Genomic DNA, 27,899 nt, shown 5'->3' on the forward strand with positions numbered 1-27,899 from the left:
GATTTCTTATTTGGATTTGTCTCATTTTAAGATTGATCAAATTCATTCTTCTCAAATATCACTGTGATAAATGAATAATAACAAATACTACTGCCTCCTCTTTTGGAAAGTTATATGGTAGAAGTTGTTCCATTGACATACAACTGGAATATAGTCCCATCATGCCAATATTGATATGTCCAACTAAGTACAGAGTATACTTTTACATACAACATACACAAACGTGGTTCCCAGTTTGTGACCGGCATTATACAGACATGTCACAATGGACTGACACAACACATAATCACATACCAGCACACATCATCAGTATATCATCATATATCATCATATACCATCAATATACCATCATATATGATCAATATATCAATATATCATCAGTATATCATCATATATCATCAGTATATAATCATATATCACCAGTATATCACCATATACCACCAGTATATCATCATATACCATCAGAATATCATCATATATCATCATATATCACCAGTATATCATCATATACCATCAGAATATCATCAGTATATCATCATATATCAATATATCTTCATATATCATCAGTATATCATCATATATCATCAGTACAGGTAATGAAATAATGGAATGTAACATAAACAATATAAAAATAAGTTTCTATGTCACCACCTTTAAAAGCTATATATCCTGTTAAGTAGAGATATATCGATGATTATTATGACCCACATATCTATGTGTGACAATTATCTCAACAGCAGGGGTATCTCAGGTAGAGTTCATGCCTTAATTGTTGACAATGTGTTGACAAACTAAAGGTTGTGACACAAACACTTAATGGATGACAATTTTGTGTTATGGCATATAAAAAACTATTTTAAAAATTGTGAAAAAAATATTTCAGTCTGCACAAAATTTCTTTTGGTAAAGTGATTTGAATAACAATATTCTTTCGCAACAGAGATGTTTTACTTGTTTGGTTGCCATTTAAGAAATATTCTGTGCATATTTATTCTATAAATGGTCACATCTAACATTTTTACAAACTGATTTATTTAATATACAATTCATTGAGAGCTTTGTGCTGGCATGTTTGAACATTACCAACATTTCATTATTCAGACAGGCTAAGACTTAGTAGGAATGTTTACACAACCTCAATTTGAAATATTTGTTCATCAAGATATCTGAAAAACATAACAAATATTATTGACCAAGCAAACTAATAGTAGAGTTTAAGTTCACTAGAGTTATGTCCCCTGATACTTGCGATTTCATGCAAGAACATTTACTTGAAATGCCAACATAAAACCTTCAGCTTCACAAATTTGAACACATTATCTATACAGTCTGACCTGTATTAGACTGGTGGTTACTACAACAGGCCATCTTCCATAGTGCAGTCTGCGCGCATCTTCCCATCGCTGCACACACAAATATACCTGGCATCATCAGTCTCCATGGTGACACAGGTGGTACCCCGAGGACAAGGACTATTCCTGCAAGGGTTTGTGGGACGGGAACATCCTGGTTCTGAAGATACAGAGATATATTCCTACAGAACGTGGTCCTGCCAGTCATACACTGGGAACATTCCAGGTCAGCTGTGCTTGTTTCCTAGAAATGTTATATTTGACAGCAATATTTGAGCTAAATGATGCCAGCAATATTTGAGCTATATGTTGCCAACCTGTAGTACACAGAGTCTGGACCAAACAAACCTGTGATCTGTATATTGAGAAATAGTCTGACAGGACACACCGTCAAGCTAAGATAAGATAAGATAAGATAAACTTTATTGTCCTGCAAGGGAAATTTGTTTTGCATTCAAAGAGCCAATACAAGCATATAACAACAAATAATTTAAAGTATATATACACAATGCCAAGCTAATCAGAATATAATGTTGAATTATAACATAACCAAAGTTCGTGATATAATAATCACTTGTGCCTCATCATAGATTTCACTATTACAATTTTGGAGGAAGATTTAGAAGTTTTATACTGTATGGACAAATGATTTTGAAGTTCTATTAGTTTTGTAATACATGATTTTGAAACGGCGGCCAGAAGGCAGAAGTTCATAACATTCATTTAAAAAGTGTGATGGATCCAATTGATTTCATTTCAGAAATGTAGGCCATCCGGTCCATAATTCACCAGTCTAAGTAAACTTAGTCTCAGTACTATTCGTTACACTCCTCAGTATAGTAGGGTAACAAATAATACTGAGGCTAAGTTTACTTAGACTGATAATTCACATACATAGTCCTTTAATATACTTGACAGAGTACCTCATTATATAAATTATGACATGTGACAATATTTGATAGATTTACCAACAACATTTAAATATGCTTACATGATACATTTAAATCAAATACAATTGTTTTCAATCCAGTTTTGTCTTAATTTAAAACTGCAAAATATGAAAGCTCCTAACTGCGGCCAGAAGGCAGAAGTTCATAACATTCATTTAAAAAGTGTGATGGATCCAATTGAATGGCCAGAGCTTTCTTCTTAACTTTTGACCACGGCTCGATTTAAGAGATGTTGACCTACTTGCACCGGGTGCAACCTAAGATAAAAACCTAGTTGCACCAGCCAAATTCTAATCGCACTGCTTCTATTGCAATATGTAATGAAAGAAATATGCTATTGAACTATTTAGATGTTTTATTCACAAGTTTACCCACTCACAAATTGACCTGCACCTGGTGCAAATTAGACTAATAACTAGGTTGCACTTTGTAATATTTGCTAGCACCAGTGCAAGTAACAAAGCACTAAATCAAGCCCTGTTTGACTCATACTGAAAAGGTAGAGGTTCGAAATTGAAGCCACAAATTTTGCTTGAGATGTTTACAATTTTGTCAAGTTTGTTTTTCTGTGTAAGAGGAAGATTGCCATACCAGGCATGAAAGCAGAAAGTTAAAATACTATTAATGAATGTTTGGTAGAATAATTTTAAGATATTAGTGTCTACATAAAATGATCGCAATTTTCACAGAAAGAAAAGCCTCTGTTGTGCTTTCCTATATACAGGATGCGAATTTGATTTCCATGAAAGTTTATTATCAATGATAGTACCCAGATATTTATACTCTTCTACTGTTTCTACTTCCTGTCCATCAATACAAACAGGTTTCAGTTTATTTTTTCCACTTCGGAAGTCAATTATAATTTCCTTTGGGTTTTTTATGTTCAGGGAGAGGTAATTGTCTTTGCACCATGAAGTAAACGCATCAATATTTTTCCTATACTCTAACTCTGATTGACAAATAAACCCAACCAAAACGGCATCATCAGCAAATTTGAAATTCAGACAGGTGGATAAATGAGATATACAGTCATTTGTATAGAGTGTGAAGAGGACAGGGGACAGGACACAGCCTTGAGGAGCACCAGTACTCGCAAGATTAACGTCAGTCACCAAGGCTGATCTATTGATCATCAAATCAGCTCCTACGACAACCTATGTCCCTGGGGAACCATTCTAACCCATAATACACATGGCGGCAGTATGCTTGTTGGTCATCACAGCTGACTGACGGAGGACATGGCTGCTTTCATGTCATCACATACTGAAGGCATACAGAGTGACATGCACACGTGTGCACACTTGTCTGCAGGCTTGATACTGCTAGCCGACAGAGACAGCACATAGCATGCTATGATGGATACCCCATATCTGTACCCACTCTTAGCTGACCAGACATAGTTTGATTCCCTTTTGTGCAGAGTTCCATGCAGGATTACAAGTATGACATACCGTATATGACCGTCTATAAGCCGAATTTTGAGGACCAAAAAAAGCCGTCTGTAGAAGGGGGTCGTCTTATCCATGAGTTACACTTTCGTCAAACTTTTTTCCAGGGGTAAGAAAACAACATCGTATCACTTCGCGTGAACAAACAACAGAAGACGACTTTGTCAGTAGAGACGTCAAATTTGCAATTAAACATCACTAGACAAGATTAATTACCATTTAAGTTACAAGTTGTTTTTGCTGGGCATTGTTTTATTTGCAGGGATTAAGATTACCGTGCGTATTTGTCTCGTACACAAAGCCGGAAATAGCAATCAGCTGTGCACACGTTTCCCGGCGAACAAGTTCAAACATGCACAATAATATAACGGGATGAATTCTATTGATTGAATACTATTATTTAACCCAAAGAAATATATCCTAGCATTGTGTAATAGTTTTTATGTAAAAACTATATAATCAACACTAAGGTTATACCAGGGATACTCTACAACAGGGATAGGTCACTCGCTTGCTTTCTTTACCATTTGTACTAATTAACGTGTGCCTCGTCATGCTCCAACGCACACAGTGACTTGGTTCGGTCCCAGCGCAACTTCGGCTGCGTTTAACAGTACTTCAGCCAGTGTATTGTATAGGTCGGAATTTTACAATGAATGAATGAATTAATTAAGAGCAAGAATTTTATGTGAATGAATGAAAGAAATTAAGAAAAAGAACAAAAGAAAAAGAACATATGTGAATGAACGAAAGAATAAATGATACACCACGGCCATCTCTCCCCAAACATGTTAAAGAACACAAAACTATCGGTAGAACACATGTTAACATCAGCTGTCCTTTTTATAAAAAAATCTACTTTGAGACATTTTTACATTAGTAACTAATTCAGATATCTTATTGCATGTGTGGAATGACATGGGCATTGACAGAATGTTAACTGACACTGTCACAGACCCCTCAAGAACAGAAAGTTTAGAACTATCACAAAGCCTTGCAAACACCTTTCCAGTTTTGTCAAATACTAAGATCAACAAGAAAGAAAGAAGTTTTAGAACTATAACACTCAAGCATTACAAGCACCAATGGCGTATCAGAACAGATCGTGATATGTCATATTTTCACACACCTCAAATACACACTAACAAAAAAAAAACAAAAAAACTATCACTATTACTTGCAAAAAACTTTCACCTGATGGTATATTCCCCTCATAAAAATTAAAGGTGTTTGTGAAAGATGTTTTAGAACAATAACTAGAAACACTCAAACAACGCCCTGTAGTATTTCAATGGCAGATCGTGATATGTCATATTTTTCACACACCTCAAATACACACTAACAATTTTTTTAAATTATAAAACTATTACTATTACTTGCAAACACCTTTCACCTGATGGTATATTCCCTTATAAAAAATTGAAGGTGTATGTGAAAGATGTTTTTGAACTCTAACTAGAAACACTCAAAAAGCCCTGTAGTATTTCAATGGCAGATCGTGATATGTCATATTTTTACACACCTCAAATACACACTACAATTTTTTTTAAATTATAAAACTATCACTATTACTTGCAAACACCTTTCACCTGATGGTATATTCCCCTCATAAAAATTGAAGGTGTATGTGAAAGATGTTTTGAACACTAACTAGAAACACTCAAACAAGCGCCCTGGAGTATTTCAATGGCAGATCGGCGATATGTCATATTTTTACACACCTCAAATACACACTAACAAATTTTTTTAAATGATAAAACTATAACTATTACTTGCAAACACCTTTCACCTGATGGTATATTCCCCTCATAAAATTGAAGGTGTATGTGAAAGATGTTTTTGAACACTAACTAGAAACACTCAAACAACCCTGTAGTATTTCAATGGCAGATCGTGATATGTCATATTTTCACACACCTCAAATACACCCTAACAAAATTTTTAGTTATAAAAATATCACTATTACTTGCAAACACCTTTTAACTAAAGGTATATTTCCCTTCTAAAAATTAAGCGAATATGTGAAAGAAGTTTTTAGCGATATAATTTAGTCTTTCTTAAGCTGTGTACTGAGAATTGAAGCCAGTGAGCTACAACATGCCCACTTGAAACTTTACTACAAAGCTACTGTACTTATACTGACACTAATAACAAGTATTTGACTTAAAATGAAGTGACAGAATAGGTAACTTATCTTCTACGTGTAGGTTTTCAGTTGTCACAACACTCAGCGTATGTAATCAGCTGTTGAAAATAAACCGGGCTCAATCTTAAAAACCACGCTGCCGCCATATTGGCTGCACTGGTCACGTGACGAGCCGAGGCATAGCTTAGCAGCTTTCCGAAGAGTGACCACTCCCCCTTATAGAGTCTCCCTGGTTATACGGACCATCATGAACGTGGTAAGCACGTGACATGGAACGAGGCGGTAATGTCATTTGGTATGAGGCCACCTGGGATTGCTAAAGTCATACACAGAAACACACAAAGACACAGACAGAATCACAGACAGACAGATGCATGCACAAACACACATACATTTTACATAATGTAAATTTCTCTCTGAATATAACAGTACATATTCTTAACATGACGTAGCTGGCTCACCTGTGCATCCTGTTTCAGAGACAGTGTACTTGACGACCTTTGACATCTGACCAAATCCCTTCCTGTTTCGTGCCTGCACCTTGATGTAGTATCGTGTGTCGGGGGTCAGGTCCTTGATGACGACGGACAGACGATCCCCCCCAACCCCCTCCATCACCCAGTCTTGCGTCTCTGCATCCTCTGTCGCTGTGTAGTACACCAGGTACCCTGGAGCAACAGTTGCCATGGTAACTCAACATGGTAACAAAAGGGCATCATATAAAACCCTAAAAATAACTGCAGCTGCAGTTTCCATGGATGCAGATTACATAGACAATGGAATATTATGTTGAACACCTGGTGTCCTCTAGCATCACAGTTGCCATGGTGATATAGCTTGATGCAGGGTCATCCAACAGATGACATTCTTATCTTGTCATGTTGTTAACAGGGTTAAGATATTCGGTCATGTGGACAAGGTGTCCAACCTTGGATCTGGAGGTCTGTGGTTCGAATTCCATCACTAGACTCAGTTATAAACACTTAAAGTTTAAGGAATAGTGTATAACTTGTGGTACAGTTGACTTACCTGTAATTAAACCATTAGTCTTGGCTGGTGGCTGCCAGGTGACGATGGCAGTGCCATAGTTGCTGCCTGAGACTGCTGTCACGGTAACGTCCTCCGGTGGACCCCAGGTGCTACAACAGCCGTTCAGTATGTAAACATTGTACTGTGACATTATTACCCACATGTCATGTGATGGTACCATCTGATTGGAAATTGGACAGGTAAAATTACTCGTGAAAAATATTTTAAAAAAACCCATTCTTCTTTTGTGTAGTATATACACACGTTCAACACACGGACAGCCTACAAAATGTGTCTGTAAGTCAAATCCCTTTAATAAAACGTTCATCACTACAATTGCATACAAATTGCTCTATGATCTTTGTTAGTCTGATGGAAAAGTCATATATGTGAAAAGTTAAGGACACTATAAAGATTTATTATTTTTTTTGCAATAATTTAACTTAAAATCACACCATTTACATAACTGTGTTAAATATGTTTTAGTAAGTGATTGAAATTATGCTTTAAAGAAGGAATTCCAATAATTGTTTTTAGATTTGCATGAAGAATTCAGGATTCAACAAAGTTAGATTTCCTACTTTGCATTTGAAATTCAGGGGATGTCGACACACTCAAGGATGGACATTTGAATCTGCATACTCACAATACCTGCTGAAAATATATATACCGTAAATACTGGAAATATATGCCATAACTACCTGCTTCTTTAGTCTTGACTGCAAGCGTCATGCTCCATGGACTGTGCTCGCCATACTGTACCGACATGACTGACATCTCATACTCCGTGTTGGCCTCGAGGTCCATGATCACAACGAACGGGTCATGAACAGATAGGTTCTTAAAGCGAGTCCAGAGAAGGTTTTACACTCTTGAACCGGACAATGTACTCAACGTCTTCATGTGAGTGTCCTTTCTTGTGAGTGTCTTTCCAGGTGAGAAGTGCTGATTCAGCAGTAATCTTGCGGGCCTTCAGACCTACTGGAGGTAACTCGTTGTACGAAGCTCTCGTCTCCGGTGAGCAGATTACATCCCCTATAAAAGACAGTTGGATAAAACCTGTATGAAGATCAGGGTCAGGTGATTTAGCTTGCTGGATCATGCAAGTCATCATATGCCATACATCTATGCCCATGATGTCAGTCTCTAGATTACCTTGTCTAAAGTGAATCTCAAGTGACACCTACTTCCCTCACTTCATGACACAACCCTGTATGGAGTTTAAATGCACACGATCCAGGACCCTGAACATGAATTATTAAAGGGGGCTCATACAGTTGTGTATTTGTTTCTTTGCTCAATCACAAATGAAACATGAAAAAAATTATGAATACTATTGAATATATTGAAAATATTTTTAAAATGGGATGATTGACCTTCCATCCCTGTATTAAAGATATAATGTCTGGCAGTAAACAATGAACGTTTGAGACAATTCCTAACTTATGTGGGAAAATAGATACGTGTAGCACTGTATCAGGAAATATATGCTGCAGACTACAATTAGTGTCAAGCAATAGACTACAGTTAGTTCATAATCACAGCAGAGTTGGTGTGAAATACCTGTGCCAGATGTTCTGACCATTGATGAGCGAGATAGAGGTCCGTACCCCTCCTCATTCCGTGCTTGTATCTTGAAGAAGTACTTGGTGCAGGGAGTGAGGTCAGTGATGGTGGAGGTCAGAGTGTCGCCCAGCACGCCCTCCAACACCCACTCCCGCTCCGGCTTGGTATCATCCGTGGAATAGTAGATCAGGTAGCCTACAATGGAGGTATGTTGTGTGAGATAACCACAACCATCTCTCTGATAACACCACAACCATCACTCTGAAAAACACCACAACCATTTCTCTGACAACACAACAACCATCTCTCTGATAACACCACAACCATCGCTCTGAAAATGCCGAAATCATTTCTCTGACAACACAAAAAACATCTCTCTGATAACACCACAACCATCGCTCTGACAACACAACAACCATCGCTCTGACAACACCACAACCATCGCTCTGACAATACCACAACCATTTCTCTGACAACACCACAACCATCTCTCTGACAACACCACAACCATCTCTCTGACAACACCACAACCATCTCTCTGACAACACCACAACCATCTCTCTGACAACACCACAACCATCTCTCTGACAACACCACAACCATCACTCTGACAACACCACAACACCACCATCACTCTGACAACACCACAACCATCACTCTGACAACACCACAACCATCACTCTAACAACACCACAACCATCACTCTGACATCACCACAACCATCGCTCTGACAACACCACAACCATCACTCTGACAACACCACAAACATCTCTCTGACATCACCACAACCACCTCTCTGACAACTCTCTAACAACACCACAACCATATCTAACCGCCTCCGTCATGTAGTGGTTAGAGCGTCCGCCCAGAGAACGGAAGGTCGCAGGTTCGATCCCCGACCGCGTCATACCAAAAGACGTTAAAATATGGTACTTGTTGGTCCCTGCCTGTCGCTGGGCAGCAATTGGTACAACAAGGACTGGTTGGCTCGATATTCATGCTTCACTGCGGCATGGTATCTCAGTGGGCTAGCACTATAAAACCAGCTTCATTCTGGGCTAGTACAAGCAGCCGCAGACAACACACATCCCTCACACGCATGCGTCGTCATATGAGCTGACAAATATTCTCAAGTGACAACACCACAGCCATATCTCTGACAACACCACAACCATCTCTCTGACAACACTACAACCATCTCTCTGACACCTCACAACCATCTTTCCGATAACACCACAACCATCTCTCTGACAACACCACAACCATCTCTCTGACAACACTATAATACACAGCTCTGACAATACTGGAATATGTTGGCCTTACAAAAAGAGATCACAGACATTCACAGGGGTTGTTTCCCTTCTTATCACCAGGATCTGCTGCTCAAGACTTTGAATCCCTGTTTTGCTATACCGGTGTTTGTTGCATTCTCAACAGTAGTACACTTCAGTGTCCTGTATCACTTTGCTTTTCTCACACAAACATCATATCATACCTGACGCACCTGAAGTACTCACAAAAGCACCATCTAAACAACTGCTGCAAAATCTGAACAGCTGCTGCAACTGCCTGATAGAGTTCTGGTAATACTGTGTATGCATGGACTATTTCACCACTGCAATGATTCTGTTAATACTGATATGTATGGACTTGCACCACCCTTTGTTACTATAATTACCTGTAATGACGCCATTAGGAATGGCTGGAGGTTGCCAGTTGATCAGAGCAGTGTCACCTTTGTCGATCTGCTACTGTCACGGTGATGTCTGCTGGTGCAGTACCTGGAGCTGCGGACCAAACAACAACTTGATTAATCCAACACTGTACCTGGAGCTGCGGACTAAACAACAACTTGATTAATCCAACACTGTACCTGCTGCGGACTAAACAGCAACTTGATTAATCCAACACTGTACCTGGAGCTGCGGACCAAACAACAACTTGATTAATCCAACACTGTACCTAGAGGTGCGGACCAAACAGCAACTTGATTAATCCAACACTGTACCTAAACAGCAACTTGATTAATCCAACACTGTACCTGGAGTGCGGACCAAACAACAACTTGATTAATCCAACACTGTACCTAGAGCTGCGGACTAAACAGCAACTTGATTAATCCAACACTGTACCTGGAGCTGCGGACTAAACAGCAACTTGATTAATCCAACACTGTACCTAGAGGTGCGGACCAAACAACAACTTGATTAATCCAACACTGTACCTAGAGGTGCGGACCAAACAACAACTTGATTAATCCAGCACTGTACCTAGAGGTGCGGACCAAACAACAACTAGATTAATCCAACACAGCACTGTACCTAGAGGTGCGGACCAAACAACAACTTGATTAATCCAACACTGTACCTGCCCGGACAAACAACAAGATTAATCCAGCACTGTACCTAGAGGTGCGGACCAAACAACAACTTGATTAATCCAGCACTGTACCGGACCAAACAACAACTTGATTAATCCAGCACTGTACCTAGAGTGCGGACCAAACAACAACTTGATTTAATACCCAGACCAAACAACAACTGTACTGTACCTAGAGGTGCGGACCAAACAACAACTTGATTAATCCAGCACTGTACCTAGAGGTGCGGACCAAACAACAACTTGATTAATCCAGCACTGTACCTAGAGGTGCGGACCAAACAACAACTTGATTAATCCAGCACTGTACCTAGAGGTGCGGACCAAACAACAACTTGATTAATCCAGCACTGTACCTAGAGGTGCGGACCAAACAACAACTTGATTAATCCAGCACTGTACCTGGATGTAACATTTAGTCCCCACTGAGGTAGCCAAGTGGTTAAAGCGTTCGCTCATTACACCAAAGACCGGGTTCGATCCCCACATGGGCACAATGTGTGAAGCCCATTTCTGGTATTCCCCGCCCTGATGTTGCTGGAATATTGCTAAAGGCGGTGTAAAACTAAACTCACTCACTCACTGACAATGAACATGAAATTTTAAATATAGAAAGCCTTTCATGTACGGACCAAGAACTGTTAAACATTACCTGCTGCCGAGGTGGTGAAAGCAACAACATTAGAGAATGGTCCATAACCCTTCCTGTTCCGAGCCTGCACCTTGAAGTAATACGTCTGCTCTGGCTTCACACTGTTCAGGCTGGTCGACAGATCTTCACCCTGCACCTGCATGACTGTCCAATCTCTGTTGTCCCATGTCTTGTTAGTGGCGTAGAGAATCGTGTAGCCTGAGTGTGTAAACATTTTGGGTCTTACATCACATGACGATGTATTTTCTGACCAGTAATTTGACCAGATATGATCATCGCACTGTCTTATATATCTAGAATATCTGAACAAAATTTCAACATATCCCACATATCAACATCCAGCTCTTCAGAAAAGAGGTATGTCATGCGATCAGAGGTTTTACATACAAGGGCTATATGGATGCAAACAGTGTTCAATAAATTTGTGTAACCATGGTAACATGGATTAAAGAACTTAAGTACTCCATCTGTAAACTCTGGCTGATCATCTCTCTTTTTCATGTATAATTATTGGATTATGTTGCCATGGCTACATACATGAAAGCTGCAACAAAGGCATAAATATATGTCTACACCGTTTTTGTAAACCCATTCAAACAAAGATACTATATGATGCAGACGGACGTACCCGTGATGACTCCATTAGCCTGTGTTGGGGGCTGCCAATTGATGGCAATGGAGTCCTGTGTGTCGCTGAGAACAGTCAGGTCCGTGGGTGGCGTGGCAGGTGCTATAACAATTGAATTTTCATCCAAAACAAAATCTCCCAAGAGCTATCACTACAATAATTGCATCACAATGCTTGCAGACAAGTCACCTCATTGGTTACCATGACATCACAATCAAATGACATCACTAATCTTTCTTCCACTAAAGCTGGTAAGCACAACTTTCTATACTCTTGACACAGCGTTTACTGTTTGCAAACTACAGCTTGTTCAGCTTAACCTGAGCTACTCTACATATGCATGACCGGGAGGTCAAATGGCACAAACGGCAGATCGAGTTAACTTCATTAAATAGGGGAGCAGAGAATGTTATTAATGTTGCATTTGTGCGAAGCATGCATACATGGATTTGTTACAGAACCCGGAAAACAACACTTTTTTAAAGAAAGCTGACGATTTCTCGTCACTGAGATGTTAAACGGCGACCAGTTCGGACATGTTGACAATCAACTGACAAATGTGCACCCTTCACAATAATAGACCCAACCAGTTGTGATACACAATGCATTAGTATTCACTTGATCAAGTCAAGCTGAACAAGCTGTAATATGGTTGCATGAATGACTTTGGATGATAAAAAGAATCGGATTTGGGTATATTGATTTATAAAATATCAACATTTCTCAAGTTCACAGTTGATAAATACAACAACACTTCAGTACAATACTCTCGGTAACAACTGTGTTTCCAACCCATTTCTGGTGTCCCCTGCCGTGATATTGCTGGAATATTGCTAAAAGCGGCATAAAACCATACTCACTCACTCACTCTGTGTTCCCAGCAGATGGAGTTATACATAGTTATTTCATGTCAGGGATTTATCTAGAATATTTGACGTCTAGTCTGTCATAAATGTTTGTGACAATGCCAAAATGGAATAGCAAAAGTGCCCCTAATACTATTATCCATGTGAAAACAAATGTCATGATTTTTTAGGGGTGACCCGCCGTGATGTTGCTGTAATATTGCTAAAAGCAGCATAAAACCATTCTCACTCACTCACTTTTGGGGTGACTTCCATTTCCTTTAGAAGGGCATTTACACTTAGGTTAACATTACTGCATTAAAGGTTACGGGTAATATAACTTTAAAATAACTACCCCTTTCAATAAAATAATTGTATTTTACCCATTACAATTGCCACTGTCAGATTGGAATCCTGAGAATACTCTGCCACTGCCTTGTATGTGTGTCTCTGTTTCAGTACTTAATATATGCTACCCGTGAAGGTCCAGGTTAGAATTGATCTTCAGTAATCCATGCTTGTCGTAAGAGGCGACTAACAGGATCGGGTAGTCAGGCTCACTGACTTGGTTGACACATGTCATCGGTTCCCAATTGCGCAGATCGATGCTCATGCTGGATTGTCTGGTCCAGACTCGATTATTTACAGACCGCCGCCATAAAGCTGGAATATTGCTGAGTGCGGCGTAAAACTAAACTCACTCACTCACTTAATATATGTCACAGGTATATACTTCTGTTAGAGAAGGCTTCATTCTCTTTACAGGGTTTTCACAGTAGCAGAATTTATACACAATGGACTTGATTTATTATTTTCATCTGATATTTATAGATGTACATTGGCATTTATCTCTACCGTCAACATAACTAACTTTAAACAATATATATTATATTTGCTGATTGTAACTTCATAACTAACAAAACATTTTGTAAATGTGGCTAAGTAAGTTCCACCATACCTGACTCGTGGGTCAAGATCAGAGATGACATGCTCCATGTCGAGTTTTCCCTTCCGTCCGTAACATGCACCGATACTCCGTATTCTGTGAAGGGCTTGAGGTTGTGTATCTGTACGCTGGTGTGAGAGGTGGCAACATACTGGTACACTTCATGCTTGTGACGGTACCGAACCATGTACAAGTAGTTGTCAGGAAGCTCTACCCCGGCCTTCTGGTTCCCATCAGTCCACGCCACGATGATGGAGGATTCGGACTGGGCGCTGCCCTGTATCCCGACTGGTGGCGTGAGTGCGCTGTTCCGACTCCACTCTATAATGAACAACCTCACGGTAACATATTGTAACATAATGTTGGCAAATATATAGTATATGATGGGTGAGTCTATAATACTATTTTGTTTAATTAATATTTCAATGCTGAAATATGTTACAACATAGATCCTCACCCAAGGTAGTGAAGGACCAATGTCGATAATGTTTAGTATGAGTAAAAACCCAGACTTCAAGGTTTTTTATATAAAATTATAACACTAAATACAAAAACACTCATTCACACCACACACACAACTAATAAAAGAACAGTCAATAACAACAACAACAATTTATACAATGCTGCAGTGCATCCATAAGGACAACATTAATGAACTTAGTCACTGTGCACTTGATTTCATTCTCAGCTCCCTGGGGATCATACAACCCAAGTGGCCATTCAGGCACCAGTTACATTGTTCATGGGTGAGTGAGTGAGTTTAGTTTTACGCCGCTTTTTGCAATATTTCAGCAATATCACGGCGGGGTACACCAGAAATGGGCTTCACACATTGTGCCCATGTGGGGGATCGAACCCGGACCTTCAGCGTGACAAGTGAACGCTTTAACCACTAGGCTACCCCACCGCCCCTGTTCATGGGTGAACAGAGACCAGTTTTGAACAAAGTGAGGTAGACACCACATGAGCTAATTGTGCTTCAGGGTTAGGTTGCATCAGTTGCTAAGTTTCTAATACATTAAACCACAAATACAGTCACAACAAACTGTCGTTTTGGTCCTGGACACTTGCTATATAATTTAGTTGAAACATGTACAACAAACTATGGTTATAAACATAGTAAAATTAGTGATCCTACAGTTAGAGGCCCAGGATGTGATCCTGTTGAGTTCATTTTGACCTTAGTTTACTGTCTTTCATTCACATAACTTTTGCCTGGTCCAGACATAGAGGCAGGCTGCCGTCATACAGCTGTAATATTGCTGACAGAGGCATTAAACAACAAACAAAACATGCAGAAAATCAGGAAAACAAGAAGCAAGATGGTCTATATAATAGATAATGTCAGTTCTTCAAGAAACCCACTTTTGAGTGTCTTGACTGCATCATAAAGAGGCTGCCCCACTCCAATCTTGTTGAAGCCGACAAGTTTCACCACATACTCTGTGTTTGGCTCTGTGGAGGACAAAGATGGATGACATCAAACGTCTGTCTGACTACAGTTCTAACAGGAGGGATGACTGATATTCATGAAGACATAGTAGACTCCACAAGCATTTCAACACTATGATTATTATGTTGAAGTGAGCGTATGTTCTTTACTGGCATTCATGTTTACCAGTTGGATCAGAATTCTGTATGCATATAAGAACAATATTGCAGAGATTATTGACGCAAAGTTCAGTTGACCAGAATACAGAACATCAAGTGTAATCACATCATCACGCACATCACAAGGAACATTTTTCCTTTACATTGGGTGATCTCGAGGTACAATTTTTATTCTGTTTAAGTGTAGATTTCTACTTGGTATGTTTTGCTAAATATAGGGCCTCTTTAGGGCAAATCACTGGCAATATTAGGGCCTTTTCAAAGCTAAAATTAATTCAAGTTCTTTTTTGCATAAAATGTCCAAATAACTGTCTTTTTCAAACCCGTGTGAACCCTGTGGATGAATGAGATTGGTAACACAGCAGACACTCACCTAGTTGATACACGGTATAAGACATCTGATGCTTGTCCACCACTGTGCTGTGGGTGTCTGGGATGCCCTTCCCGTAGCTGAGGATGTAGCCGTCCACGAGGTCGCTGGGCAGAGGCGGGGCCCAGTCAATCACTACGCTGTTGCTACTTGGCCTCAGACGTAAATGAGTAGGGCGGGACGGAGCACTGTAGACCCTGTCTGAAAAGGGCATGAAAACTTAAAATAAACCTACAGTAAATATCACTCCATAGTTTTAAATTGTATGAAGTAACTTTTTCAGTGTTCATAATCAAGGTGGTACTGAACTCTGTTATGTTTCATTGCTGTAGTATTTTAATTTAAAACATGATAACTCTTTAATATTTAAGTTTACGACAAAGACCTCTTGACTTACAAGCTTAATTTCAAATGCTGTATACGATTAATGATATGTTTACAGTATTTGATGCACTACACATGCAAATACCACTTGAATCACAAATGCCATTTATGTGCATTATAGAGAGCTTAAATGGTTTTCCAATACTTCTTAAAAACAGCAGCTATCTCTGGCTGCATGTTTACTAGACATGAGGCAGGTTGGAACATCTCGTCATACAGTCCACTAGAGTACAGTCACCATCACCTGCTGCGTGGTCTCTGTTTTATTCAGAATCTACTGAACACTGTCGTTAGAGAGGCCAAATGACAACGCAATGACGTCATGTTACTGCTGTCAACATACTGTGTGTCCTGATGGTGTCAGACGGAGGACTGGCCTGGCTGATGCCGATTTCGTTCTTGGCTCGGACCTGGAACATGTACGATGTTCCTGGCTGCAGGTTCTGTACAGTGTAGGAGTTCTTTGTGATATCCTTGGATGCTGTTACCCAATCCTAAACAGTCAAAAATGGGGCTAAAAAATCCCTCAAAGCTACAACCATGAAACATATTACAAAAATCAATAACATACACAAATGAACAAATTTTACCTCAAATCTTTCGTAATATTTTATGGGAGGGTGTAAGAAGTGATGCATGTGAACAAAATCTGTAGGACTCAATTCTTACAACTTCATTTAAACACACTGCAGAGGTATCTGTAATTCATCATTGGTTTCTATTCAGCAGGTAGAGAGAGTCTGGAAAACACACAGTGTGAGGCTCCACACAAACAGTCAGTCTCTTCAAGGATTACACAGGATCAGTCATCTAAAGGTACCACAACTGACACACCACACAAACAGTCAGTCTCTTCAAGGATTACACAGGATCAGTCATCTAAAGGTACCACAACTGACACACCACACAAACAGTCAGTCTCTTCAAGGATTACACAGGATCAGTCATCTAAAGGTACCACAACTGACACACCACACAAACAGTCAGTCTCTTCAAGGATTACACAGGATCAGTCATCTAAAGGTACCACAACTGACACACCACACAAACAGTCAGTCTCTTCAAGGATTACACAGGATCAGTCATCTAAAGGTACCACAACTGACACACCACACAAACAGTCAGTCTCTTCAAGGATTACACAGGATCAGTCATCTAAAGGTACCACAACTGACACACCACACAAACAGTCAGTCTCTTCAAGGATTACACAGGATCAGCCATCTAAAGGTACCACAACTGACACACCACACAAACAGTCAGTCTCTTCAAGGATTACACAGGATCAGCCATCTAAAGGTACCACAACTGACACACCCCACAAACAGTCAGTCTCTTCAAGGATTACACAGGATCAGTCATCTAAAGGTACCACAACTGACACACCCACAAACAGTCAGTCTCTTCAAGGATTACACAGGATCAGTCATCTAAAGGTACCACAACTGACACACCACACAAACAGTCAGTCTCTTCAAGGATTACACAGGATCAGTCATCTAAAGGTACCACAACTGACACACCACACAAACAGTCAGTCTCTTCAAGGATTACACAGGATCAGCCATCTAAAGGTACCACAACTGACACACCACACAAACAGTCAGTCTCTTCAAGGATTACACAGGATCAGCCATCTAAAGGTACCACAACTGACACACACCACACAAACAGTCAGTCTCTTCAAGGATTACACAGGATCAGTCATCTAAAGGTACCACAACTGACACACCACACAAACAGTCAGTCTCTTCAAGGATTACACAGGATCAGCCATCTAAAGGTACCACAACTGACACACACAAACAGTCAGTCTCTTCAAGGATTACACAGGATCAGCCATCTAAAGGTACCACAACTGACACACCACACAAACAGTCAGTCTCTTCAAGGATTACACAGGATCAGCCATCTAAAGGTACCACAACTGACACACCCCACAAACAGTCAGTCTCTTCAAGGATTACACAGGATCAGCTATCTAAAGGTACCACAACTGACACACCACCACAAACAGTCAGTCTCTTCAAGGATTACACAGGATCAGCCATCTAAAGGTACCACAACTGACACACCACACAAACAGTCAGTCTCTTCAAGGATTACACAGGATCAGCCATCTAAAGGTACCACAACTGACACACCACACAAACAGTCAGTCTCTTCAAGGATTACACAGGATCAGCCATCTAAAGGTACCACAACTGACACACCACACAAACAGTCAGTCTCTTCAAGGATTACACAGGATCAGTCATCTAAAGGTACCACAACTGACACACCACACAAACAGTCAGTCTCTTCAAGGATCACACAGGATCAGTCATCTAAAGGTACCACAACTGACACACCACACAAACAGTCAGTCTCTTCAAGGATTACACAGGATCAGCCATCTAAAGGTACCACAACTGACACACCACACACAAACAGTCAGTCTCTTCAAGGATTACACAGGATCAGCCATCTAAAGGTACCACAACTGACACACCACACAAACAGTCAGTCCCTTCAAGGATTACACAGGATCAGTCATCTAAAGGTACCACAACTGACACACCACACAAACAGTCAGTCTCTTCAAGGATCACACAGGATCAGTCATCTAAAGGTACCACAACTGACACACCACACAAACAGTCAGTGTCTTCAAGGATCACACAGGATCAGTCATCTAAAGGTACCACAACTGACACACCACACAAACAGTCAGTCTCTTCAAGGATTCACACAGGATCAGCCATCTAAAGGTACCACAACTGACACACCACACAAACAGTCAGTCTCTTCAAGGATTACACAGGATCAGTCATCTAAAGGTACCACAACTGACACACCACACAAACAGTCAGTCTCTTCAAGGATTACACAGGATCAGTCATCTAAAGGTACCACTACTGACACACCACACAAAAAGTCAGTGTCTTCAAGGATCACACAGGATCAGTCATCTAAAGGTACCACTACTGACACACCACACAAACAGTCAGTGTCTTCAAGGATCACACAGGATCAGCCATCTAAAGGTACCACAACTGACACACCCCACAAACAGTCAGTCTCTTCAAGGATTACACAGGATCAGTCATCTAAAGGTACCACAACTGACACACCACACAAACAGTCAGTCTCTTCAAGGATTACACAGGATCAGCCATCTAAAGGTACCACAACTGACACACCCCACAAACAGGTAGTCTCTTCAAGGATTACACAGGATCAGTCATCTAAAGGTACCACAACTGACAACCACACAAACAGTCAGTCTCTCCAAGGATTACACAGGATCAGTCATCTAAAGGTACCACAACTGACACACCACACAAACAGTCAGTCTCTTCAAGGATTACACAGGATCAGTCATCTAAAGGTACCACAACTGACAACCACACAAACAGTCAGTCTCTCCAAGGATTACACAGGATCAGCCATCTAAAGGTACCACAACTGACACACCACACAAACAGTCAGTCTCTTCAAGGATTAGACAGGATCAGCCATCTAAAGGTACCACAACTGACACACCACACAGTCAATCTCTTCAAGGATTACAAAGGATCAGCTATCTAAAGGTACCACAACTGACATACCAGAAAGCTGTAATCATTAGGAGAGGTGTTACTATTCACTCACATATTCGATGAAATACACCATAAAACTTGGTAAATTTCAATTTATTTCAAAACACTTTTCATGCTCGCTCATGGATTTCATCAAAGCTGTAAAAATCTAACACCTGCTCCAGGCCCGGCTTCCTTCCCACACCAGTCTGATATGAACATGTGTCCATGAAACAACTGAAATAGCTTTCAGAGTTGCATCAAACTTGACTCCCTCACTCACCCTCCATCAACGCAATTAGGATATGACGATGTGTCAACTTTGTCAGCAAGACTGACCACCTGATCCCATTAGTCATCTCTTACAACAAACATGGGTTGCAGACGGCCAATTCTAACCCCAATCTCCCCTGGCGACTATATATACTCACATGTTTCTGTCCACTGATGCTGAAGTACTCAATGATGTAGCCAAGGAGTTTGTCCTGCTGTGCACGGGGTCCCGGCTGCCATGTCAGCTTCACGCTGGTGTCTGTGACGTCTGACTCCACCACCTGGGGCTGCGATGGCGCCTCGGGCAGCTTCAGACTGAACACTGACTCTGTGGAATTGTTAACTGCTGTCTCTAAAAAATAGAAACACGGGCACGGTTTTACCTTGACTTACAAAGGTGGGGGACCAGGGTACCCCCAACAATAAATGTTACAGGTCCTTGCTGGGAATATGAGGGACCTGTAAAATATTGATACGGTGTAGTGTACGTTCAGATAATTACTCCGGAGCCAGGAGTAATCAGTGGCAGGGGTCCAGTGTTTTTTTCTGCCGGGCAAGCAAATTTGTATATCACACTGTACCGGTGTCCAGTTGACTTTCCAATATTTATTATGTGGTTTATTTAAAAAATCAACAAGAAAACGGCCGGTATAGTGGGAAAATTATCAGGGCAAGTGATTTTACATGTTCCACTGTACCGGAGTACACTAGCAATTTTAAAGTTCTTTCCACCCCTGAGTGGTCATGTGGACAGCGGTCATGACTGATGGGAGAAATTACAAACACAGATAACTACTCCTGACACATGGTAGGGATTTTTGTGTGTCTCTTTGGATGCAGAATCTTTTGGTTTCTGCGTTCACATTAATGCGTCGCGTAAAACCTGGAAACATGGGTCAGTGAACTGTGATTTAAAAAGCCCTTTTCTAGTGGGAATATATTCTTCGTATTAGTGACCTCAATAAAGCATCTCCTGGCTTGAAATGTCTAGTATCTAAAACATCTTATGATTCTCACAGAAATTTGTTAAAAAAATACATTTCCCTTTGAAATTTACTGACAAAATGGACGAAACATGTGATTCTCTTCTCATTTTGTTATCTCTCCTGTATCCATGACTACAAAATGGCAGTGACAGACCATGCTGAGTTTGGTTTTTTTCAGCAAATAGAAAACAGATCTGCATGTACAATTACTGTCAAACACTTTAGCTCCCAGTTTAATGCAATACATATAAGACAACAGATAATTGTATCACAGTACATAAGCCAAAACTGCTCTAAACAATGGTCAAGATTATTTATTAATTAAGAAATACAGTTCGCTCTACCACCATGTATAGTGTAATAAAACACACTTTCGCCCTAAATTATTATAGTTAAAGTACAAGGACACTTGCGTCCGAGTGCTTTTACGTTATAATATACTCCTCACAAAAAGTTAAGCAACAAGTATTTTTTTCCACATATTTTCTTCATGGGTATATGAAGTTATTACTTGGCATATAAGCCATGCAGGAGAACCCTTTACGATTGATGAACTTAAAGCATTTCCCATATTGTTTTTCTGATAACATTGTTAGCACCGCCTGAACGCAACCACCCTCAAAACTCACATGCAAAATGCATGGAAAACATGTGCTATACACGTCGCACATGCGTTCTGATTGCGTTAAAACTGCCAGCAACGACAAATTGTTGACAGTAACATTTGAGAAATGGCTGGCGTCACTTGACACCAATTGAAGTTGCTCAAATTGTTGGAATGGTGCAGGGGTCAGACCCAGAGTGCTGTTGCCAACCATTTCAATGTTCATCGGCGTCATCTCCAGGCGATCATCACTCGTCACCAACAGACCGGATTGATGACTGAGAGACCACGCCAGGTCAGTCCAAGGGTGACAACTCCCAGAGAGGACCGATACTTGGCCACCCTAGCCCGGGTGAACAGGTTCACCACAGCCAGATCTCTCCAGAATGACCTCCAGAGAGTTGCTGGGAACAGAATCTCCACACAGACAGTGAGGAACAGACTCCATGCTGAAGGTCTCAGGTCCCCGAAGACCAGTGCAACGTATCCCACTGCCTGCACACCATCGTCAACAGAGACTGAATTGGGCTAACCAGCGGCGTAACTGGAGAGTCAATCGCTGGCGTAATGTTCTCTTCACAGATGAGTCAAGATTCTGTCTGGACTTCAATGATGGTAGGGCTCGTGGTGGAGAAACCGTGAATCTAACGATACGCCAATAACTGTGCGATTGCTGAACATGGTCAGTATGGAGGTGGGAGTTTGATGATCTGGGCAGGAATCCAAGTTGGACTGACGAACTGATCTTGTGGTCATCAGACGAGGTACCATGACAGGTGTGAGGTACCCGAGGCGAAATTGTCACACCTGTGATCATTCCGTGGGCTCAGCAAGCAGGTCCTAACTTCATCTTCATGGATGACAATGCCCGTCCACATCGAGCAAGAGTTGTCACTGATGTTCTTCAGACCAACAACATCACCCATATGGACTGGCCTGCAAGGTCTCCTGACCTGAATCCTATTGAACATGCTTGGGACATCCTCGAAGGCGTGTGTACGGCCTCCACGTTCGATCCTCAGACTCTGGATCAGCTTGAACAGGCATTGCGGAGAGAATGGCAGAACATTCCACAACAGACTCTAGACAGACTCATCTGGTCAATGCCTAGACGCCTTGAAGCGTGTATTCAGGTCAATGGTGGCCATACACGTTATTAAACTTTGGATCAGTGCTCAAAACTGACAGTAAAAGTGTTTTCAGACATTTTCATACCCTGATGCAACACATTTTGCACGGCTTTTTCAGTGACACTGTTTTTGATGATTTGCAAGTCAGTTATTGTTCAATGAATTTTGATTTCTTTGTTGGAAAAGTGTGTGGATATGCTTTATCTTTGTTATGTTTGATTCAGTTGTAATGATCATGAGTAAAGGCATATGTACTGACCAAAAATACACTTGTTGCTTAATTTTTTGTGAGGAGTATAGTTCAGGGTTAGTTCTTTTCTAAGATGCCAAATTTAATACTTTCTAAGGACAATTATGATTAATTTAAGGCAGAAAACAAACAACGATGTCGGTGACCTAAATTAAGAATCCTCACACCGGGCTAACTGACGCGCTGTTCAATTGATGTGTCTGCCCCCTACGTTAAGACGAACGTTACCAGAAACAAACAAATGATAACAGTTTGATGACGGTTTACATTCGGAATAAATATCTTCTCTGAATTATTTTAATTACATCTGTCATTAATGTCAACCATATGGGGCAATATGAATGTCGCATTTCTACTACCAACGTAAGTTTAAATCAGTACATCCAGATGAAGCTGAGTAAACAAGCGACATTCCACGATTGCATTGTGGGAATGTAAACATTGCCAACGTTACCGTGTCGCTGAAAACTTGTGAGTCGAATTGACACATTTTAACCGTCGTAAAACATAAATATAATGTTTCCACCAGTGATGTTAGCTGCATGAAGCAACTGCAAACCAAGAAACAGGGTGCAACAGAGTAGTTTACTGTAGGAGGCCGTACGACGGCGTATGACAACTGACATGCATCGTGACGTCGCTCACATTGTGACGTAATGTAAAATGGTTCGATCACGAGGGGGCACATTAGAATGGGGCAGTGAAAGGATAACGTCATTCAATTGTTACGTCATCAAAAAATTATACCTTTATTGTCTGATAATGTTTGTTTTTTCGATTGTTCTAACCGCTAGGCATCTTAGAAAACAGAATAGAAAGACAGAGACACTGCAAAATGGATGAAGTCTTAACCTCTGAATTGTAACCTACCTGAAATAGGCAAACCATTAGATTTAGCGCCTAACTTGTTTTTTGATAAGCATTTCTTCATCACTGTTTTCACATTCTGACATTCAGATCTGTCCCCTTTCTTCAGGGTCAAGGACCTTGTCTTGATAAGTGTCAAAGGGTCACACTTGGACCAATGACCTTTCTTGTACCTACAGTCCACTGCAAGTAATAAAAACACGACAACAGCTATTAATAGTGTCACTGGGAACAGGTTACTTTCCATGCAGTTATAGAAATCATGTTTCAGTTATCAGTTATAGAATTCAAAACAGAAAGAACAATGATTCAACGACAACATTTTTACAACTACATTATTTTGATAAACACAGTCTGACATGCAAAATATTTGAACATGAATTCACTGATTTACAAAGACATGCAAGACGTGTTTGTTTAAAATTAAATAATGTTAAATACAGCCAACAAAACCAATTTCACCTTACTTTAAAAAATGTGAGAAGTGGTGATATCAACTTTCATCTCAAATACAATATTATAATTTATAAATATACAATTTAAGTTTAAAATTTTTAACTTATCTCATCTCACATTATGAGACATTAGCCTTGAAAGCATTAACAAACCTGACCTGATGTTAAAGGACAATGTCATAATAAAGTGAAAGGCTTTCAGTTTCTTTGTAATGAACATGTATACCACCCTGATTGATGGGCAGATTGTTTGTAGCTAATTCTGCTCTAATATAACACACTGTTAACTAAGTGAAAGAGGAGAAAACAAAAACACAAACCTTTCTTTTTAGAGCTTGTTTTACATTGACGAAACTTCCTTTTCTCTGTTGGGCAAGTTTCTGGCTGTCCGTCTCGGAGTTTGAACAACTTTACACGGGTGTTGTCAGCCTTGTTACATGACCCCCAGCCCGCAAACCGGTACTTGCATTCTACACACAACCATAGGACGACAGTTATACAGAGAAGCCTCACTACAGTAAAACAAAAGCAATATATGGTATATAATGTAAGTTGAAACCTCACGACCTCAAACGCAAACAATACATGGTAAGTTAGCCAAAACATCACACTGAAAACTGGGTGAGAGAATGAAGGAGCTGAAATCTGTATCTTCATCATTTCTACATAGGGCAGAGTGTTTTCACTCACTCATAGTATTGCAGGACACTGTTATGTTCTTGGTCTGTGGACAGTTATCTCCCCCTTTCTTGAGAGCCAGCGTCTTGACCTGGGTGTTTGTGGCAAGGCTACATACTCCAACATGGCCCTTCTTATAATACTTGCACTTGGAGTGCTTCTCAACTGTCAATGGCAGAAACACATGTCAAATTATATCATAATTCATTACAAAAACAAGTAGCAAAACAAAAAATCCATCAATTACATTCTATCTTCAGTGAATTTCTGCTGAAACATTTCTTGAGTGCGATCACTTAAAGTTACAAGAAGACTTATTTGAGATTAACTTGTTTTTCATACTGCAGAGCCATTGTCATTGATACCTTTGATCAATGATGATAGTATACATCTATGAAATGAATTTATAATATTTGCTGGTATTAAATGTTTTAAATATTCTAAGAACCACTACTATATTTTGCAGATTCAGCTAATTTCAACTGTTGATTAATCCGAATCTTACTATGTTTTTAACATTGGACAGCATGTTTTAGTAGGGGCCTAAATATATCAGGGTGGTGGGGTAGCCAAGTGGTTGAAGCATTCACTTGAAACTTGAGTTTGATTCCTCACATGGGCACAATGTGCACAGAGTATTTCTGGTGTCCTATTCCATGATTTTGTTGGGATATTGCTACTATACTGACTCAATGAGTCACCTGAACAAACCAAACTGCTGGTGTGGAGGACTATAAATATGACGTAGGGGCCTGTTGTGGTGTCTCTACTTTGGAAAATCTAGTTTCTCCAACTTTTACTCACTGATGGATGTATACACGGTGTAGTTACTGCTAGCAGTATCCTGAATATTTACCTGTGAGTGGCAAGTTTTTGTTCTTCTTTTTCCCAACAACCTGGTCAGTGTTGCCTAGCAGCACTATGAGTACTACTATAAGGCTACCAGCCCGCATCATGGATGCTTGGTTTGGCAATGTTTCTGAAACAATCACATAAAGTACATGAAACAAACAAAGTAGATGAACTAGACCTGCCAACTAGACCTGCCAACCAGACCTGCCAACCAGTGATCAGCTCCACAGACTTATTCAAACAGCCCTCAGAGCCAACAGAGTTCAGTATTCTCATAAGTGGTTGCTATCAAACCATTTGAAACCCTACTGCGTGTTGCGGATCCTTTTGGTGTTTTACAGTAATAATTTAGGCTGGAGCATGTTTATTCTGTGTTGTTATTATTTTGCATTACGCATACGTATTTACCTCCATTTCCTGTTATGTACTGCGTGCTAAAAATGCTAAACACGCTAAATGGCTGAAACATTGCTCATATGCCATAATAAGTTTCAGTATGTTTCAGTAACTCTCGTGCTTTGCCGTGTGTCTGTCTCATTCCCTAAAGGTTTTACCCGTGAAGGTCCAGGTTACAATATTGATCTTCAGTAACCCATGCTTGTCGTAAAAGGCGACTAACGGGATCGGGTGGTCAGGCTCGCTGACTTGGTTGACACATGTCATTGGTTCCCAATTGTGCAATCAATGCTCATGCTGTTAATCACTGGATTGTCTGGTCCAGACTCAATTATTTACAGACCACTGCCAAATAGCTGGAATATTGCTGAGTGCGGCGTAAAACTAAACTCACTCACCCTAAAGGTTTAAGTTGCCTGTGCAGCTCTTCCTTGTTCAGTTGCACAGTTCTCAATTAATTTATTGATATTGTTCATGGTTTTTAATTTGTACTTGTTCCTGTTTTCACTGTGTAACACTAACACAGTCCTCTGTCCTGTAATCTGCACCACCATGTTACATGTTTGACGACCTTCAAAAAATATACCTTGTATGTAGTCATTGGTTCCTTCCAATGAGCATCCATTTATGTGCATCAGAGACCATATACCGATCGGTATATGGTCTCTGTGTGCATGCACTATGGCCAACTTATGGATTTCCTCAAATTACATTGGATTTATATCTACAAACAAACACATGTATCAAAGATTGGTAAAGTGGCACAGAATTCTAACAATTGTAAAGAGATGCCCAACATACAGAATCACAAGTGAGTTCTTGATCAGAAAGGAATACTCAACATGAATGATTATAAAGGAATACTTGATAGGAAAGAATATCCAAGGGCTAAGGATACTAAGCTGAACTCTGAACGCATCTAACGCTAACAATCAAAGAGGTATGGGAAATCAGTGAACTTACAGAAACAAGCGCGGAAACACAGTGAATCAGCACTATATGTCTGCGACCAATAAAATACAGTCATACCGAGGTGTTTCTGGAGTTATCTTTAAACCATTAACAAATCTTTCCACGTGGGACCAACAAAACATAGATTCCTTAAGAGCATCTTTATTTCATTTAGCTGTCGATAATAAAATTGAAAACATTATTTTTTATGAGACTTGTATCCCTATTATGTGACATTAGCGGTCTTTCTGTACACATCAGGAATGTTTTTGATTCGACAACTTCAGTAAAACCGTAATTCATTCCAGTTTGAGAACCCAGATATAACTGTTGCCAGTATATTCGCCTTTGTCCAATTTAATACAAACACTGAAAATGTCTCTTAATTTTTTCTATAAGATAAATTGTGAAACATTCAAATGCAAACGTTTCCATCCCATTTTTTTGCAAATGTTGCATTAGATCATTGCTCAATTAACCCACCTGTTTATCTGACCATCGCAAGAGTTTGTTTACACCTCCGACTTCCGTATTACAAAAGGGAACTAACTTTGCTCTTCACACATCAATACTTACCGCTAAAAAAACATT

At 40.0% G+C, this 27,899-nt stretch overlaps 2 protein-coding genes across 2 annotated transcripts; both read right to left on the reverse strand.

The window, feature by feature from the left end:
* Positions 1 to 850: 850 nt before the first annotated feature.
* Positions 851 to 7,732, reverse strand: LOC124290568 (neogenin-like). The gene is made up of 4 exons (XM_046727315.1): positions 7,701 to 7,732; positions 6,926 to 7,035; positions 6,358 to 6,564; positions 851 to 1,512 (listed from the first exon to the last, which is right to left on the reverse strand). The coding sequence occupies exons 1-4, from the start codon at positions 7,730 to 7,732 to the stop codon at positions 1,355 to 1,357; spliced, it is 507 nt and encodes a 168-aa protein (XP_046583271.1). The 3' UTR covers positions 851 to 1,354.
* LOC124290554 (neogenin-like) lies at positions 7,608 to 27,849 on the reverse strand. Its single transcript, XM_046727303.1, has 15 exons — positions 27,792 to 27,849; positions 25,966 to 26,088; positions 25,122 to 25,274; positions 24,752 to 24,901; positions 23,980 to 24,159; positions 20,298 to 20,491; positions 16,650 to 16,800; positions 15,926 to 16,123; positions 15,307 to 15,396; positions 13,954 to 14,262; positions 12,151 to 12,252; positions 11,523 to 11,720; positions 10,170 to 10,278; positions 8,489 to 8,686; positions 7,608 to 7,960 (listed from the first exon to the last, which is right to left on the reverse strand). Exons 2-13 carry the CDS (start codon positions 26,063 to 26,065, stop codon positions 10,223 to 10,225), a joined length of 1,881 nt encoding a protein of 626 aa, XP_046583259.1. The 5' UTR covers positions 26,066 to 26,088; positions 27,792 to 27,849; the 3' UTR covers positions 7,608 to 7,960; positions 8,489 to 8,686; positions 10,170 to 10,222.
* Positions 27,850 to 27,899: the final 50 nt, after the last annotated feature.

The sequence above is a fragment of the Haliotis rubra genome, unplaced genomic scaffold (assembly GCF_003918875.1).
Source record: "Haliotis rubra isolate DU_JTF1 unplaced genomic scaffold, ASM391887v1 Scf47, whole genome shotgun sequence".
Taxonomy (NCBI): Eukaryota; Metazoa; Mollusca; class Gastropoda; order Lepetellida; family Haliotidae; genus Haliotis; species Haliotis rubra.